At 32.2% G+C, this 20,033-nt stretch overlaps 1 protein-coding gene across 4 annotated transcripts; it reads left to right on the forward strand.

The window, feature by feature from the left end:
• Positions 1-6,090: 6,090 nt before the first annotated feature.
• LOC18046219 (kinesin-like protein KIN-14K) lies at positions 6,091-14,843 on the forward strand. 4 transcript variants are annotated; one of them, XR_002906608.1, is made up of 23 exons: positions 6,091-6,178; positions 7,420-7,567; positions 7,644-7,801; positions 7,883-7,993; positions 8,279-8,498; positions 8,831-8,958; positions 9,059-9,157; positions 9,311-9,388; positions 9,477-9,569; positions 9,650-9,679; positions 10,090-10,431; positions 10,511-10,592; positions 10,673-10,768; positions 10,843-11,022; positions 11,193-11,299; positions 11,384-11,562; positions 11,807-11,971; positions 12,058-12,311; positions 12,462-12,625; positions 13,313-13,437; positions 13,663-13,730; positions 14,213-14,309; positions 14,438-14,843. XR_002906608.1 is itself a non-coding variant. In XM_024189273.1 (21 exons), exons 2-21 carry the CDS (start codon positions 7,468-7,470, stop codon positions 13,667-13,669), a joined length of 2,718 nt encoding a protein of 905 aa, XP_024045041.1. In that variant the 5' UTR covers positions 6,091-6,178; positions 7,420-7,467; the 3' UTR covers positions 13,670-13,732. The 4 variants fall into 4 exon arrangements, 1 of the variants encoding a protein (XP_024045041.1); XR_002906610.1 differs by having other exon boundaries at positions 9,074-9,157; XR_002906609.1 differs by lacking the exon at positions 14,213-14,309.
• The last annotated feature ends 5,190 nt before the right edge of the window (positions 14,844-20,033 follow it).

The following is a 20,033-nucleotide window of genomic DNA, read 5'->3' on the forward strand; positions in this document are numbered from 1 at the left end:
GTTTTCCAAGAAAACAGGGTGTATGGGATATCTGGTTTTCATCAGTTCTTGGCAAAGTTTGTCCTCTTTCTCAATATTAAATTCCTGTTGTGCCCTTCAAACAACTCTTTTTTTTTTTTTTTTGTTGGGGCTATGAAATGATTTATATAATTATATGCTTTCCAATCTTTTGCAAATATAACATACTATTATAAATATTACAATAGCATCATCACTTGATTGTGATTTCTTTGGTGTTGTTGTAGGTGTTTTTGTGATCATTTCAAAGAATTTTTAGTGTTTTCAGAAATTTTAAATTTCTAAGCCTTTGCTCAAGTTATTTGTGTGGATTTCAAATTATTGTAGGTGTCATTAAATTTGTCTTTGAAAAAAGGTTGATCTTTCATTGTACTAATAGTTTTATTGTATCTTTTCTTCACAATTGTTTTAATAAGCTTTATTGAGATATTATATTTGCTTGTTTTTAAAAAAAAATTAAATTAAAAATGACTTATATGTTATTTTCACATGTCTTTTGAGTATGTAATATGATTACTAATCATAAACTTGTGAATATATATGGGCTTGGTTTCATTATAATGGTAGAACACTCTTTTTATTAAAAAAAATTAGTTTTTTTTTTCAACAATAAAAGTTATATAGGGTTCCCTCGTTATATATTTGAGTCTTTTGATTTGTTTATGATCTTTTTTTAGTATTATTTTTTTATAAAATCATATCCCCTAAATTGTATTTTTTTTTATTGGTTCATGTCATTTCATTTGAGACTTTGGGTGTCATTTAAAAAGAAAAAAAAATTTTAATAAGTGACACATGAATATTTATAGCTACCAATGGCATTAAGGCATAATTTTTTTTTTTAATCATAAGAATACAATTTTGATAAATATACATAAAAAATAACTCCTTAATGGGAATTTATCTAAAATGAAAGACTATTAATAAATAATAAAAATAAAAATTAATAAATAAGTGAACACAGTAAATAAGCACTCCTAATTAATATAATTTGATATTTATATTTGATAGTTTCTTAAAAAAGCATGATAGTTTCATGCATGTCAAAACTCAAAAGATTAAAAAAAAATCATTTTCAAATAATGTTATTTAATTATTTATTTACTTCCCCAGCTTAAAAGGGAAATTACCTTTTGTGATGGTTACGAGACACCTACTGAAAGAGGAATTTACGCATCGACAAGAGAGGGGCAAACTCGTCCAAAATCAATTACAGCTATCAGGGAACACGTGTTGGGACTTTTCTTTACTTCCCATGCTGACGAATCGCCACAGAGTGGGCACAACACCCGTGAAATTTCAAAACGGATCCCCTATTCCCCACACTCTCTTTGAAGTTCACGCGCCAAAAACAGTGAAAAAACTACTGGCTTGACTGAGAAAGCGCGTGGGAGAGGTGGTGTGCGTAATTTGGCTTGGGAAAAACGTCTTTTCCCTACCACCACAGCCACGTCGAATGTTTGGACTCCCGGTTTTGTGGAATCCGTACGCTGGTTTTGGTTGGAGGCAGGACCGTGGGCGCCCCCTTTAAACTCAGCCTCTGGTTTTTGAGCCTCCGTTTGATTGATTGATTCATGAATCTCATGCTTACTTATCCAATTAGTGTGGAATAAAAGCAGTTTGTTTCTTTACTTTTCTTTTGACTTTTTCTTCATATTTGATTTGATTTTGTGGCTTCCCAAATTTCTATCCCGCTATTATATACTTAGCTTATCAAATTGGTGTGACATGATTTGGACGGTCCAACAAAAATCTAAGGTGATATTTTATCCTCACTTCAAATAGTAAAAAAAAAGAAAAATAAATTGTATGCAGAGTATAGATCATACAATTTTGAGTGCAGTATTGAATTTTAGTATTTCTATGACGTAGGAGCGGCTTTTTTTTTTTTTTTCCTTTTAATGGAGTTGATTTTGAATTAGATATCAACCTCAACAATGATATATTAACATAAATATATTTAGAAAAATCCCACTTGCAATTATAGTGAGAGAATTAGGTCATTGGGTATTATAGTTTCATGACTTGTTTATTTAACCTTTGACCAAGTAAAATCTCGACAAATCGGTATTTTTTTTGGTATATTTAATAAAATTTTTTATATGATAAAATAAAGAGTTCAAACCCCAGTCGTAAAAGTAAAATATAATTTAATTGTTATTGCTATTAGGTGTATTAAAAAAAATAAAAGACTTTGAAAGGAGATTCTCATTCCTCACTGTTAAAACAGTGCAACGTCATTGTCTACTAACAAAAGATGTCGAGGGGATGTGTTTCATTATCTTCTTGTTATTCGAGCACATTTCAAAATAGGGTCCGCCTAAGTTACATTTAATGTAACTTGTAACCTACAGTTTGGTTGTGAAATTTCATCCAACCCCCCATATTCGATGTTATATATATTATATTCATGAATATTATAAAATTTTTTGATTTGAAAAATTTCGTTTAAATCCTAACACTCAATTTTATTTTATTAAAATCATAGAGTACGAATTCGCCCCCTATAATTTTAAATTCTCAAAATAACATCATTTAATTAAAATTTTTAATTATTATTAATTGAATTATAATTATTATTATTATTTTATTATAATCATAAATATATTTATATTTTTAAATACATTATTGTTATTATTAATAACAAGAATAAAAAGTATTACAATTAATTAATCTATTAACAATAATTAATAATAATTTTTATTAAATTGTTAATAATAATAATAATAATTAACGATAGTTATTATTAATAATTAATTTTTGAATAATAATAACAATAATAATGAAAATAAAAATTAATAATTATAATAAAAATTAATTAAGGATTTCATAGCAATTGGTTTACAATTTAATTCATTCCGATTTTGTTTCTAAAATAAAATAAACACATTAATGGTAATACAGCTTATTCTGATTACGATTTCTTCAGTTCAAATAAATAAATTATAATGTTATTTTGTTTATTTATTTATTTATTATTTTTCTCTGAAACGTTTTCTAGAGAGAGAGAGAGAGTGTGTGTGTGTAGATTTTTTTAACTTTTGAAAATAATCATGTTTTATAAAATCTTACAATATAATAAGATGTAGATCAAATTTAACTCGATGAAAATATATTGGTTGTTAAAAAAAATTAAATTAAAAATAAATATTTGAGAAAATATATTATTAAATGAATTATTATTATTATTATTATTATTTTAATTTATTTACTTGAACTGAAGAAATCGTAATTAGAATGAGTTGTATTGTCATTTATGTGTTTATTTTGTCTTAGAATTAAAATCAAAATGAGTTAAATTATAACCAATTGCTATAAAATCCTTAATTAATTTTTATCATAATTATTATTTTGTATTTTAATTATTATTATTCAAAAATTAATTATTAATAATAATTATCGTTAATTATTATTATTATTATTACTATTAATTTAATAAAAATTATTATTAATTATTGTTAATAGATTAATTAATTGTAATACTTTTTATTCTTGTTACTAATAATAACAATAATCTATTTAAAAAATACAAATATATTTATGATTATAATAAAATAATAATTATAATTATAATTCAATTAATGATAATTAAAATTTTTAATTAAATGAGGTTATTTTGAGAATTTAAAATTATAAGGGGCGAATTCGTATTCTAGGGTTTCAATAGAATAAAATTGAGTGTAAGGGATTAAACGATATTTTCCAAATCAGAAAGGTTTATAATATTCATTAATATAATATAAATAACATCGAATATGGGGGGCTGGATGAAATTTCACAATCAAGCCGTAAGTTACATTAAATGTAACTTAGGCGGACCCTTCAAAATATCTTGCGTGCCGGCCGGATGCATGGCTTGCGGTACAATGCATTGTAGAAATCAAGCACATCACGTTCCCGAGCAATTAATAGGTCTCGTGTCGATGATTCCTAGTCATAGTCAAAAAATATAGGTCCACTACATCTGTCTAACCTACACATCAACCAAAATGAAAGAACGCTATTGGGTTTACGATTTATTTCCGGCTCCTGTGAGTAAATCTTGAAAATGTGCATTTAATAACCGTAATATTAGTCGGCATATTTAGGAGATATATCCATTTATGTGAATACATAAAAAGATATGCCTACCCACGTTTGTTAGATGAAATTCTGTAAAGAGACTCATATAAGCATTCTCGATACATAGGCGATAATTGACTTTTTAAATTTGAATTATATATTTTATTACAACATATTTGTTAAAATTTGGATACCTTTTTTTTTCTAAAATATAAATAAATCTAAATTTGACTGAAGTCTTAATATCTTAAACCTCTTTTATAATTTACATGTATTTGAGGTCAATATTAGGATAAAAAGAAGTATTTTTATCTTTAAAGTCTCTTATTGTGAGTTTGGTTATCCATTAGGTTGAAAAAAAAAATTAATTGGAAGGAGTAATTAGACTTTAATATTAGCTTTCCATGACTATATGAAGATGCACCGAATTTAGAGAGTGTTAACTTAACACAATAAAATTCAATGGACATTTATTTTCCTTTTTTTTAAAAAGCAATTGAGCTATTATCATTAATGAAGTACGCGGGTATGACCGGTGGTCAATTCATGCGGTAGCTATAGAAGCCTGTAAAACTAATTTATATTTAAAAGTTAATTCAAGAGTTGACAATTACTTTAAATTTAGATTGTTTATATTCTAAGATTAATTTATTTAAGGCTGGTGCTACGTTACGTTAAGCGTAACGTACGCCACACACAGCAACAGTAGTGGGTCCCATCATAGAAACTGTTGCTGTGTGTGGATGTACGTTACGCTTAACGTAACATAGCGGGATCCTTTATTTAACTGAAGTCTTAATATCTTAAATCTCTTTTATAATTTACAAGTATTTGAGGTCAACATTAGGACAAAAAGAGACATTTTTATCCTTGAAGTCTCTTGTTTTGAATTTGGTTATCCATTAGGTTGGAAAAAAAAATATTGGAAGGAGTAATTAGACTTTAATATTAGCTTTCTATGACTACAAGAAGATGCACCGAATTTAGAGAGTGTTAGCTTAACACAATAAAATTCAATGGACATTTATTTTCTTTTATCTTTTTAGAGAAATTGAGCTATTATCTTTAATGAAGTAAGAGGGTTTGACTCGTGCTCAATTCATGTGGTAGATAAAAGAAGTTTGTAACACTAATTTATATTTAAAAGTTAATTCAAGGGTCGACAATTGCTTCAAATTTAAATTGTTTATATTCTAAGATTAATTTTTAGTCAATTTAGAATTGTTCCGCTTACAATGGTAAAGCAAGAAAATTCAACAAGAGTAATGATAGAATCAAAACCACCTTGTGCAAATAAATATGTATAAACTGATATGGCATGATGAGATTGTTGTATAAAACCATCATAGATTCACATAATTAGAAAAAAAATAATTATACTCACTTTTCAACAAATCTCTTTATGCTACATCAATTTGTGCACATTAATTTGTTTAAACTTATTTATAACTTTATCATTATTGCTCCAAGAAATAGGTTCTTATTTTGATGAAGGCTTCTATAATCATTGATATACAATCGACACAATAGCACCCTAACAACGTTCTCTTCAAGGTGTAAAACGGGTTGGATAGTCCAATAGACGACCCGGCAACAAAACCCAAAACAACAAATGCTCATGGATAGAGACAGAACCCCTGATTGATGGGCCTCATAACTTACATTATAGCCTTTCAGAGTCAGCCCAGTTTCCAGCTTCCACATTTCACTGAGCACCAAAGGCAGTAACAGAAGATGCACCGTCGCAACCGGGTCCCTGACACGTGGCAAACACCCAATTTATAGGAGAATGTGAAGAGAAAAAGAAAGTTAAAACTCCTACTTTCATGGTCCTGTCTTTTAATTTTACCTCTTTTAAGTTTCAATCTCTCTCTTAGTAGTTAAGAAGACCAACGGTACACGGAATACCAAACAAATCAAATCAATAATTATAATAAATTAATGAAAGAAAAAGTATGATTTATAGTTAATAATCTAATAATTAAAACTAACTCATTTTTCATCATTTAATATATTTTTTTATCCTTTCAACAATGACATGAGGAAGTTTCATTGACGTGCATTGGCTGTTCGTTCACCTCTCAACGTGCTCTCTCAGGTTGGTCTTCTCACATTCCCTACTTTGTTTTCAACAATTAGAGATACACATTTTGGGATCTGATTGCTTCCTCATTATGGAAAATTTTGATGCCTGTGAATTTATGAACCGTCAGCTTTTTCAAGTTTTCGCAATGCAGGTTCCCAATTTTTCAAATTGCATTTTGTGTTTTGAAGCTGAAATGTCTTATGCATTTTGAAACTCTACTCTGGATTCACATTCTGTGCGTACATATTGGTGATTTAAGTAAATTTACAGCTAAGTTTAAAAAAAAAAACTGGAATTGCAGTTAAGAAGGAATTTTTTCTTTTTTTTGTGGTTTAGGTTATAAACTCTAAGCTTCTGCAAGAAATTCTGCTATTTGTTTTGCTATGATTTGCATTGCAGCTTCTTCTCATGGTGATAGATTGTAGTGAAATTATCCCTGGTTCCATGAATTGATGTCTGCCATTAGCACCCAGGTGTTTGTCATGATTAGTGATTTTGAACACTCAAATTTACTTAAATCAAATAGTAATTGAGAAGTTAATATAGAAATTTTTACAAAATTAGACCAAAGTTTGTCTTTTAGAGGTAATAAATTGTGTTTTTCCTTTATAATTAATGATTAGTTACGGAGATGCATAATGCTGCCACTGAGATGGACATGGAGAAGCTTTAAAGACTGCCACATTTTCCCTTAGCATCACCCAAAACCACATTGATGTCGTATACTGCCTCTTATAAACTTTAATAGATGTTTTTCAAAATCAGAACTTTGTTTAAATCTTTGTTCTGTTCTATGCATGTCATGTTCATAACTTTCCTTTTCTTCATTTTGTATAGCGAGGTACCTTCACGAACGGTTTCTTTATACACCATCTCTGTAGCATTTTCGACAGTCAGTCACGTTCTTATGTTGTCATTTATTACTGGTTTGTGTTACAATAATAATGCAGTTCATCACCTGTTATAAGTTGCTAAAAGATTGGACAGATTAATAGCATTTTCGACAGTCAGTCACATTCTTATGTTATCATTTATTACCCATTTGTGTTACAATAATAATGCAGTTCGGTACCTATTATAGGTTCTTATAAGATTGGGCGGGTTAATAGCTTATTATAAGTTGATAGTTATATAGCTTGACATGTCATTGCAGCAGAGGAATCTAAGAAGTAATAGCTGCTTTTGTTAGTTGCCTTATGAGCTCTGCCCAGAGTTTCAGTTTATTCTACTTTTTTTTTTTTTTTTTTTTGTAGTGTTCCATTTGAGCTCAGAAGCTTGATGACCCTTTCTTGAACCTCATCATGAGCTCAGTTTCGGCTCCCCAAATGAATGGGCCTGAGGAGCTCAAAAGATCAAATTCAGCTTTTGAGTCATCAGTAAACATTAATTCTGAGGTTGAAGGTAAAGGAAGCTCATATCATTAAATTTTTTGTTTATGCATTTGTTATTCATTAATCCTTCTTTTTTCCTATTCCAGCCAAGCAACGGGCACTGTTGATAGAGTGGTTAAATAGCATTCTTCCTAATTTGAATTTTCCAATTAAGGCTTCAGATGAGGAGTTGAGAGCCTGTTTGATTGATGGCACTGTTCTATGTCAAATTTTGAAGAGGCTTAAACCTGCTTCTGTTGATGAGGTTGGTAATATACCTATTGTCTGTGGGTTACCATATTGATATGATTAATTTTCTGATTGAATCTGCAATTTGTTTCCATAGGCCAATTATTCTTATAACTCTTCAATGTCCCGCTCGGGAAAAATAGCAAGGTTTCTGACTACTCTGGGTAAACTTGGAATATCCAGGTTTGAGATGTCAGATCTAGAGAAGGTACTGATATTTAAATTGAACCAGCATTTCATCTGAAAGATTTGTACGCATATGAACATCCATCTGCTTAACAATATGCAAACATAATTCTTGAAATTTTGAACATGTGCTACAATATACGAAGAAACAGGTTTGCAACTCTGCTTGTCCTTGCATGGAATATTGTTTTGCATTCTTTTTATATGGTTTTGGAAAGAAATTTTTCTCTTTCAACTACTTATAGAACATCTGCGTCATGGAGACTTTTGTTATTCTTCTGTTAAACTTCAGTTCTGTATCTTTCAGGGTTCTATGAAGCCTGTTATCAACTGCCTTTTAAATCTTAGAGCAGAATATATTACTGGTGGAGATATTCGTCCGTTGACTAGCATAATTACAAAATCTGGAAGCCGTCAAGGGGATGTTTCGTCTCCTGCTTCTCTTTCTCCATTATTTGGAGAAGAAAGGAGGAAGGTTTCCTCAGACTCCCAATTTCAACGTGGTTTGCGCAGTCCTGTCATGTCAGGTATAAATGACGTCATGAAGTCTTCAGCACACAAATCTACAGGAATGACATGTTAACTTGCTTATAATGACCAAACATTTATTCAAAATGATCCACCTTGAAATTTTATATTCAAAATTGTGCTACAAAGTTCTTATGGGGAGTGGACATTTTTCTAAAAGCCTCATAAGGTTTTTCAGGTGATTTACTACTGAAAGAAATTTAAGACATGGTTAACATTTTTATATTCCAAATATAGCTAATTAATTGTTGTTCATTTTACTGGCCTTTGTTAAACATGCATTTCTTTTCATCATAAATATCTTAAATGCATGCTATTTCTTCTCTTACAGAGCCGTCAACTGCATTATTACATCATGTTGGACACAAGTTCCATGAGGTTTTTCAACTGAAACAAGGGTGCTACTCGGATCTTCCTGCTGCGAAGATCACAGAAATGATGAAATCAACCAGTTTAGATGTAAGTTTTTGGTCTTTGTCTTTTCGATGGACCTTAGACACAATGTCTATAATTCCTTTCTTTCCTATTTTCAACGTAATGCTTATTTAATGCATTTCAGCATCTCTTGTTGCAGAATGCTCCAACTCAGTCGCTTTTGAGTGTTGTGAATGGGATTCTGGATGAAAGTGTTGATAGAAAGAATGGGGAGATACCTCATGTAAGTTACAGAAGGAAATATGAGTTTAGTTTTAAAGCACTTACTACTTTGACAGTTTTGCAAGTGTACACGATGGAAGCCTACGCTTATGGATATATTTTTTTTGGGGGGGAAAAAGAAAACGTATCCTCTGATATTGCCTTTGTTGTTCAGCGTGTGGCATGCCTGCTGCGAAAAGTCGTGCAGGAGATTGAACGGCGCATATCAACTCAAGCTGATCACTTAAGAACTGTAAAATATTTTCTCAATTTCTTAGTTTATTTCAACATATTTTTCGCAGATGCTCTATACCAATTTCTTTATGGTTCTGTGCTTTTAGCAAAACAATCTTTTCAAGACTCGTGAGGAAAAATATCAATCCAGAATCAGAGTGCTTGAAGCCCTAGCATCTGGTACTGGAGAGGAAACTGAGGTATGGTAAATGCCTGTCATTTTTCTGCTTGATATGTTTTTATCTATCTTTTACTCATGCATTGACTTCATTTGGTGCAGATTGTCATGAACCAGCTTCAGCAGATAAAGGTAAAGATCAAAGACAAGCATGTCTGCCTTTGACCTACCTGTATCTGATTCTCTATGAGGCATTTTTCTTTAGCTCCATATTTATTTACTAGTCATTTGTTATTGAGAAGTCAGTTTCCAAATTTCTAGTTGTTTGAGTGCCTATTAAGATATCAAATGCGGAGATTTTCTTACTTTGAGTTGTCTGCTTCTTTTTAATTGACAGTGCTTGAATAAGCTGGTTTCATGACTATAAAAACAATTATTTTATTCCTTTTTTCCCCCTCAATGTAGAACTTTTAAGTTTTCTACCTAGTTATAATTATAGGGTTAATTTACAAAGGAAATTAGATAACGATCTCATGTTCAGACTCTTCTGTTGACATATTTCACTCTACCTTTTTGTTAATTGTTCTTTTTCCATGTTGCAGACAGAGAAATCCAAGCTAGAAGAAAAAAAAAAGCTCGAAGATGATGATGTGGCCAAATTGATGAAAGAGAAAGATCAACAGATGCTTGAAAATTTGGCATTGAAGCGAGAACTAGAAATGGCCAAAAAGACATATGAACTGCGTTGCTTGCAAATGGAAACAGAATATAAAGGTGCTAAGTCAGGTTTTGAGGAAAGAATAAAAGAGCTTGAGCACCTCTTGCAGGTTTCAAGGAATAAAGTGAGAGAGCTTGAGGCAAATTCTGACTCAAAGTACCAGAGATGGAGCAGGAAAGAGAGCATCTATCAAAGTTTCATGGATTTGCAACATTGTGCCCTGCGGGTATGCTTTGAGTTTTTCGTTGACTCTACATTTTCTTGTTTTATATTCTTTATTTTGCTAAATTAGTGAAAATATTCAGGAACTGAGATTCTCTTCAGATTCCATCAAGCAAGAAATTTCAAAAGCACAACAGAGCCATGCTGATGATTTATATTGCCTTGGTAGTGTTGGTTATCAGAATTTTTCTACCTTATTTTGTAATATGTGATGGTTTTCCCTCATTAACCATAATCTTGTTCAGGTGGAAGGCTTAAAGCATTAGCAGGTGCAGCTGAAAATTATCATGCAGTTCTTGCTGAGAACCGGAGGTTATTTAATGAAGTTCAGGATTTGAAAGGTGCTACACATATCTTTGATCCATACCTTTTATAATGGTGCAGATTTTGACATCATTTTTATTTATCTTTTCAGGTAATATTAGAGTGTATTGTCGGATAAGGCCATTTCTGCCTGGACAGACCAAACAACAGACAACCATAGAATATATTGGTGAAAATGGTGAGCTGATTTTTGCAAACCCCTCAAAACCTGGAAAAGATGGACAACGAATGTTCAAGTTTAATAAGGTCTTTGGTCCAGATGCTACTCAAGGTTTTTATCTATCATCTTCAATTTTTAAATTAGTCGTTGTGTGAATAGCTTTTGACTGATTTGTAGTTCTTTTACATTGGTTTTATAACTGTTCTTTGAACTCATAGGATTCTTTTATTATTGGATCAAAACATTGTAATGTCTAACTATATTCTTTTCAAAATTCACAGCGGAGGTTTTTTCAGATACCCAACCTTTGATACGATCTGCACTTGATGGATATAATGTCTGCATATTTGCTTATGGTCAAACGGGTTCGGGAAAAACCTACACAATGGTAAAAACAACCTCTATATCTGTAACTTCTCTAGACATATGTTGATGTTCATGAGATATTGATGCATTTTGCTGCTATTTTCAGAGTGGTCCTAGTGGGCCACATGAAGAAGATTGGGGAGTTAACTATCGAGCTCTAAACGACCTTTTCAATCTCTCTCAAAATAGAAGAAGCTCCATTATGTATGAAGTTGCAGTTCAAATGGTTGAAATATACAATGAACAAGTTCGGGATTTACTAACAAATGATGGTTCTCAAAGAAAATATCCTTTTTTCTTTGGATAAAAGCGATTATATAATATATAACATGAAATTCAGTTATGATTTGGTTATTAAGAAAATCTTTTTGCTTTATGCAAACATTTTCTATTTTTTAACATAAAAAAATTATTTTATGCTTGATGGTGTCCCTTGTAATTTGGCCTGGCATCACTTCCTGATATCATTTATCTGAATGAAGCATTTAGTGTTCTGGATTTTGGCTATTTGTTTCCTTGATTTGCACACACTGGGGATTATGTCGACCTCGCAACCCAATGGGTTAGCTGTACCGGATGCTTCTATGCATCCGGTTACATCGACAGAAGATGTATTGGAACTAATGGATATTGGACTCAAGAATAGAGCTATTGGGGCCACGGCCCTGAATGAAAGAAGTAGCCGCTCTCACAGGTTCTTAAATGACTTTTGAAAATATTTTTCTCCATAAATAGATGTTTTTAGGTGTAATCTAGTCTTAATTTTGATTTTGTGTGCAGTGTTGTTACTGTTCATGTTCGCGGCAAGGACTTGAAGACTGGAATTCCTTTGCATGGCAATCTCCATCTGGTAGATCTTGCAGGAAGTGAAAGAGTAGATCGGTCTGAGGCAACTGGAGATAGGCTTAAGGAAGCACAACATATAAATAAGTCGTTATCGGCCCTTGGAGATGTTATTTTTGCTCTTGCACAAAAGAGTCCTCATGTACCATACCGGAATAGCAAGCTAACGCAAATCCTTCAAAGCTCTTTAGGTATTTCTTTCGTTACTTATATTGCTTTAGTCATAAATTATTGTGAATTTCTTCCTGGTACCCTTGAGCCACTGAAACTGACTTGATATCTTGAGATATGCACTTACTACTAAAATTCATCTAAAATATGTTTTCTTTCTTGTATTATAGGAGGTCAAGCAAAAACTCTTATGTTTGTGCAGCTCAGTCCTGATGTAAATTCATATTCTGAGAGTTTGAGTACCTTGAAGTTTGCTGAGAGGGTCTCTGGAGTTGAGCTAGGTGCTGCACGGAGCAGTAAAGAGGGCAGGGATGTGAGGGAATTGATGGAGCAGGTTCTTTTTTTTCTATATATTCCTATGTTTGATATTATCTCGCTTTAATATAATAATGAACGATTCCACACTTTGTTAAGTTCCAGATCTCTGAAATCGTTCTTGAAAAATAATTCAATGAGGATCATAGTGACTATGAATAGTTCTTGACTCTGGTCTCAATGCATCTAGAAGGGGATCTCCCAACATGCAGTCTTCTACTTTAATCACTTCTTGCAATTGTTAGATTTCTCTGTCCCACAGAAACAAGTAATTGTAGTTTGGCCTCCCTAGCACAAAAAGGAAAAGAATAATGTTATTATAATGAGTTTCTCGAAGGTCTTTTAATATTGATTGAGAAACAAAAATGGTAAAGAAGGGATTTTGGAGTGATTTTATAGAATTAGATTGTGAAGAATTTCCAGTTTAATAGTCTTCTTCTGCATATAATTTTTGTAGGTTGTTAATTTTGATTGTTGGTCTAATATATTTCAATTTCAAATGGGTCATTACATTCTGTTTGGTATAGCATTGCCCTAGAAAATTTTCCCTGTATTCTCTTGTTGTCCTAAGGCCCCATTTGTGTATTAAGGAGACCTAGTAAATGTTGCACAGCCAAATAAAGGGGAAAAAATTTTGAGGAGCATATTTGGAGTATCCTGCTTGCTTCTTGTACCATTCCCTTTCTAAATTTTGTTAGCTATGCAGGTGGCATCTCTTAAAGACACAATTGCCAAAAAGGATGATGAGATTGAGCGATTACAATTACTTAAAGATCTGAAAAACGTGTATCCTGGTGTCAATAGTGAGAAGCGTGGATTGAATACATTCAGGTATAGATCTCTCTTTCCAAAGACAGGTTCTATAGATGGGATACCTCTTAGCAAAGCCCAAAACCATCAAGAAGGTGTGGCTTAGGACTTTCTGGGAAAACAGCTTCCTATCAAAATTGCTGTTCAGATATAGGCATTCCAAAGTTGATGTGCAGCTGTCCATGAATGATTTAATATAAATTTGTATTTTATATTACTGACGACGAAGTCTTTCTGTGTGAACAGAAGCTGATGTCTCTGCAGAATATAATCTTCATCATGAAGGGAACAGAATGGTTGGAGAATTTGGAAACGTGAGTTTTACTTCTTTTTTATTTTATTTTTTCGTTTTTCAGGCATCCCTTTAGATTATATGTACCGCACTATTCAGTGTTTTTTTCAAAAGAAAACTATCCCTCCGAAATTGAATTCTCAGTACTTTCTTTCTGTTCATGAAACAAAATCATGATTCTAAAAAATACTTAGCAGTAAACATGCATGCATGGTTTTTTAATATAGTTCCAGTTTCTTTTCTAATAAAAAATAAATAAATAAATAGACACAATTGAACGGTCATGCTCATCTGGAAATTCAAATTGGAGAAGAGAGATCTAGGTGGGGCTGAGATCAGGTATCGGGAGAGTGCTTAAGCACCAGTTGCGGCTTGTGATTAATATCCATTTGGCTGCTCAAAAGACATTTGAATTTGGAATACCAGTATAAATATATGCATCATAGCCATTTAATGAACATATTTGAACTCCCACGTTTTTAACTTTAGATCCAATTTCTGCAGGCCCAAACCAACATAAAAAATTACTCAACACCTACAAAATTCATAGCATACATAAACGGAAGTCAAGTGGCAAATGACTCATTCCAGGTGTCAACATGTATGTGAAAACAATAATTCTTCCCAATTTATTGTTTGTCCATCCAATTGGATAGAATAAACTGACTTTATCTCCACTAAGTAATCATTTTATGTAGCATAAACATTCTAAACAATTGCCTTTTTCAGGTAAAAGAAGACTGTACATGGGAGATCTACGTACCCAAGTGGTTGCAGTGAATTAGGCCACATTTACTTACATACATGTTACATATAAATTATTTATTTCCTTCATTTAGTTAGCTGTTTTCTGCAACATACGTAGTTTGCAAATTAAATTCCCACTAGGTTATGCCTGGAAGTTCTTCACCCATTATGTTTGTGGTTACCAGGTTTATGCTTGTAATACTAGTGCTTTCTTTTGGTCAGAAACTGTAATTTAGGTCATTATATTGCGGAGTATGTACATGTGTGAATATTGTAATGTCACTGTATTTTCATGAGTTGCAGAAAAGCTCCTACATCAGTGCGCACTTTTCCTTCGAAGTTTTCAGTGCACAGATGACAAGGAAATTTTTGTGGAAATTTGTTGTTGATGATATACAATTTCTGCTGCATTCTATTCTTTGTCTTGTTGTTTCAGTTTGCTTCTTTGTGGGCGGGGGGATGGGTAGTATATTATTAATTGATAAAGGAAATATGGGAGAGCCAGAATGCCAGAGTTCTTGATATCTTTGAAAGGCTTCTGAAGGTAAGAGCTGAAAATGGAGAATGTCCAGAGCAGAGCAAATGCCGTACTGCTTTTGGTCCCTATATCGTAATGCAGGGGAATGGTATTTGCTTCCCTTTTGGTTTTATTTTGAGTAAGTATGGCTTTAACAAAGCCACTAGTATGATCTGTGATGAAAAATTTGTGGGCAGCCCTACCTCTCACCACTTTTCTGATTGCTCAATGACAAAATTTAAATGGGTCACTTAATTGATCTCCCCTCAATTGCTACCATGTAATAACAAAACAAAGAAACACCGCGAGAGTCAAGAGCAGGCCCCATTGGAGAGGCTTTATCAAAACCACTAGTATGATCCGTGATGAAAAATTTGGCTACCCTACCTCTCACCACTTTTCTTTCTTGATTTAATTTATTTCCAAAAGCAGTGTCTTCAGTGAACATAAATAACTGTAGCCATATATTTGGTGTTTCTGATTAAGGACAGTGAACTTGATTGAGAAGAACAGGAAGGGACCACTTGATTATGAATGTTCAGTTGGTCTGCATCTGCTACAAGGTTTGGCAAAGTGGGGTTTGAAGCTAGAAATGTGAAATGCAATTGGTAATGGTATGACCCGTCCTTAAAAGTGGGGATCCTAATCCTGTGTCATCCCACGACCTGCAACATGTTATGGTTCCTCATGCTTCCATTGTTCTGTTCCTTGCAAATAAGAATCCACAACTTTTTAAAAACAAAAATGAGAATTCTACTATTCATTCATTCGTTACACAAAATATCTTTGATAAAGTTACATATATAATTTTTTTTATGTGATAAAGTTACATATACTATTCATTCATTCGTCCTTAAAGTGTTCAACAGCAAGTGTTACCACCAGCACCACCACCACCGCAGTAGCTCAGGCAAGCATGGCGGCACTGTTCAGCGGATGTCCAATTTGGATGGAAATGTAAAATATGAGTGCAAAATATTAATGATGATTTGCTCTATCAAGTTAATGTCAAGATGCATTGGTGTTAGTCTACTTTTAAAAAATCTATAAAAAAAAATCAATTTGACATTGTTGCATATCTGTTTATTTAAGGAATTAATTTAACATGACATTAGTAAGTACATATAATTAATTGTGTCTACCAAAAAAAATATAATATGACTTTAGTCAAAATTATCACATGTCAAGTTATTATTTATTTTACCATTTCATTATCACTAGATAGTGATTTATATGATATGAGAGTCGCATGAATGTTACAATAGTTAATGTTTAATGATAGGAATCTTGTTAGAAAAACATGTAAATTGTGCTTTTTATTCATGGATTTACTAAAGCTAATGAACCTAAGTGTATCCACAATTGGATTTTTTTTTTCTTTTTTTTTCTATTTTTATAATAAGAATTATCGTTGGCGATTTTGCGCCAGCATCGAGTTTTGCTGTGACTTCTTTGTTTCCCACAAAACAAAAATGATAAAACTTAAAGAGTAAACAAATTCAAGTGTTTTGAGTTTTGACTAGAGCTCTGTAATGGTACACTTAGGCCGTCGAACTTCAATTGTATTAAATTTTAATATATCCGATTAATTGTACATTAGAGTGGGATTTTAATAGAATTTAATTTTGATTGAATTGTACATAATTTTTTCCATTTTTTATTTTAAAAAAATGACTACGGATTGCTTATCAACCATAAATATGCTTATCAACCTTAGGGTCTTTAATAAAATTAAACAAATTCCGTGACCGACTCAGGCAACCCAAGTCCTTTACTGAAATGATTAATTACAAAGATATAAACTTACTACCTTAGCTGGTCTAATTTATGTGTTCATTATTTAATTAATATCGTCTAATTATCATATTAATAATAATATAGTCTCTAATAACGAATTTATCAATAAGTGGAAAATTACGTATAAAACACTCAACTTAAGAATTTCTCTGGTGAAAATCACAAATATAAGGTGGAGGGATGCAAGAGACTATGGTCACTTTTAAGGCTGTTGTAAGCGATAACGAATTACGGGCTTCATAATTCTGTCTGTCATTTGTCGAGCAAAGCAAAATGACGACAGATCGTCTAATCATCAAATATGTGACTGTCATGTCGTTTGATAATAAATTGATAAACGATTTGTCATCCAGTGGATGCGATACTATTGACGGGTCGTCTTAATTTTAATTATACGGATGTCCTATCAGCTATAAGTAAAATATAAACGATGCGTCATCATATGTAGATGCACGGGCGCATATTATTTACGCTCGTCAGTTACGAAAATTAAATTGTCTGACATATCATCTTTATGTTCGGTATGTGGATGTCTCGTCGTTTACTGAAAGAACGATAAAAGATGCATCATCCAAATGATATTTACAATTGTCGGTTTCAATAAATTTAAGTATAATTTACAGTAGTTAATTTATTAATTATATATTTAAGATATTAAATTAAATTAAAGCTTAACTTTTCTAATTTTTCTTTATAATGAATATTGAAGGCACAACCCTAAAGAGCGAAATTGTCCAAATAAAAATTAAGTATTCCTCATAGAATTCTATAGCAAACTAAATATTAGATTTAAATTTCACTTTGCTATCATCTCCTCTCCTCTCTTTTATTTTGATTTTCTCTCGTTTCTTACAACTAGACATCATCTCTTGGGGCTAAATAACATTGCTAGTTATCATTACAATTCTTATTCCCTTAATATTGTAAATATTATAGGAAAAGATAGCAACACACAACAAAAATTTTCAATGATGATCATGAAATTTTTTTCATCGCTCCAACAAAAATTTCATGTTATTGTTGTTGTTGTTGTTATTATTATTAAATAATAAATTAATAATAGTATTAAAAAAATAATTTATGTGATTAACTAAAAGATTACTATATAGATCTCTTTTTGGACAATTATGTCTAGATGAGTATATATACTTGGGTCAGCTAGAGCCCATAGTTGTTCAAATAGAGATACGATGATTTTTGGTTTTTTAGTTAATGTGACATGTATGCGCTTCAATTGGATTGCCAAACCAACAATGATCACTAGAGTTTAGAAGCTATCAACATATAATTTATCAATATGTGGAAAATTATTATAAAATACTCATGTTAAGAATGTACTTGCTGAAAATCAGAAATACAAGGCCGAGAATGTTAAAGACTTACTAATTATCTGAATCTTTTATTTCATATTATCCAAGTCACGTTACTCAAGCCAGCACAAAAAATGTTGCTTGAAAACCCTTCAATCAAGTCCTTAAAGACGATTTCCTCAAAATATTTAGATAGACATTTTATTGATAATACTTTAGACGAGTAACATGACTTACTATGGGATGCAGTAAAAAAACATATAATATATTAATAATGTTAGGATTGAATCTATCAATTTTGTTTGCAAACATAAATTCTATTGATCTATACTGTTTGGTTACTGAGAAAACTTACTTTGTTTTACTGAGAAAACTTCAGAGAGTTTCTGGATTTTATTTCTTCTTTTCTTAACATCAAATGAGTACAAAGCGCACCTTTTATACATCAATAACAGAAAAGAAAACAATAGGAATCAAATCTCAGAAGCCTTAACTGAATTTGCTGAGCTGGCATTGCTTACTTAACTAACTTTAGCTCAGCAAATTCTCCCACGTGCTAACGTGCTAACCTTGAGCTAACTACTTTTATACGTTATGAGCTTCCTTAACAGCCCCCCTCAAACTCAAGGGACATGGCTGCGCATTGAGTTTGTCTCTGAAGTAATTAAAATGAATGAATGTGAGAGGGTTTTGTTAAGACATCAGCTATTTGTTCTTCACTTGGAATGAAGTGAATTTCTAGCTCCTCTGCTAAAACTTATCTCTGACAAAATGCATATCCAGTTCAATGTGTTTGGTACATGAATGATAGACTAGATTTTTAGCTAACTTTGTTGCACTCATGTTGTCACACCAGATGATAGGTGCTGAGATACACCTTATATTCAGCTCACTGAACAAGGATTGAATCCATGCTATTTCAGCACTGGCAGAAGCCAAAGCTCTGTATTCGCTTTCTGCACTAGACCTTGTTACCACAGACTGCTTCTTGGATGACCATGACACCAGATTATTTCCAAAATAGATACAGTAGGCACCTATAGATTTTCTGTCATCAATATCGCATGCCCAATCTGCATCTGTAAAACCTGTGATTTCCATTTTTCCACCAGCTGAAAACTTTAAACCATAATCGATGGTTTCCTTTAAGTACCTTAGAACTCGTTTACAGGCCATTATGTGCTACAATGTTGGAGTTGTCACATATTGACTGAGTTTGTGCACAGCAAAGGCTATCTCTGGTCTGGTTAACACCAAATATTGCAATCCTCCAACCAAACTTCTGTAATTGGTTGCATCCTCAACATACTGACCTAAAGAACCTTTAATCTCTTTTTGAAGTTTCAATCCAGTCACTATAGGAGTATCACACCCTTTACAGTTCAACATATTAGCCGTAGACAAGAGATCATTAATATACTTTCTCTGAGATAGGTATATACAACCATCAGCATAAGAGACTTCTATCCCAAGAAAGTATGATAGTATTCCTAGATTTTTTAAAGCAAATGTTGTACCGAATTCTAAGATAAACTTCTCTAATTCTCCACTGTTAGGTCCTGTAATAAGTATATCATCCACATATATAAGCACAAGTATTATTGAGCCTTGAATCTCTTTGAAGAAGAGAGAAGTATCAGCTCTGGAATTTTGAAAACCCCAATTACTTATCAGATAGTTTTTCAGCTTGTCCTACCAAGCTCTATGAGCTTGTTTTAAGCCATACAAGGCCTTCTTCAACTTGCATACAAAGCTGGATTTTTTCTCATTAATGAAACCTTCTGGCTGGCGCATGTAAACATCTTCTGTCAGTTCTCCATTTAAGAAGGCATTGTTGACATCTACTTGCCTTATTTTCCACTTATTCATCACAGCCAAACTAAAAATAATTCTTACTGTGCAGGCCTTTACTACAGGACTAAAGGTCTCAAAGTAGTCAACACCCTCAGTTTGC

Source organism: Citrus clementina, unplaced genomic scaffold (genome assembly GCF_000493195.1).
Source record: "Citrus clementina cultivar Clemenules unplaced genomic scaffold, Citrus_clementina_v1.0 scaffold_3, whole genome shotgun sequence".
NCBI lineage: Eukaryota > Viridiplantae > Streptophyta > Magnoliopsida > Sapindales > Rutaceae > Citrus > Citrus x clementina.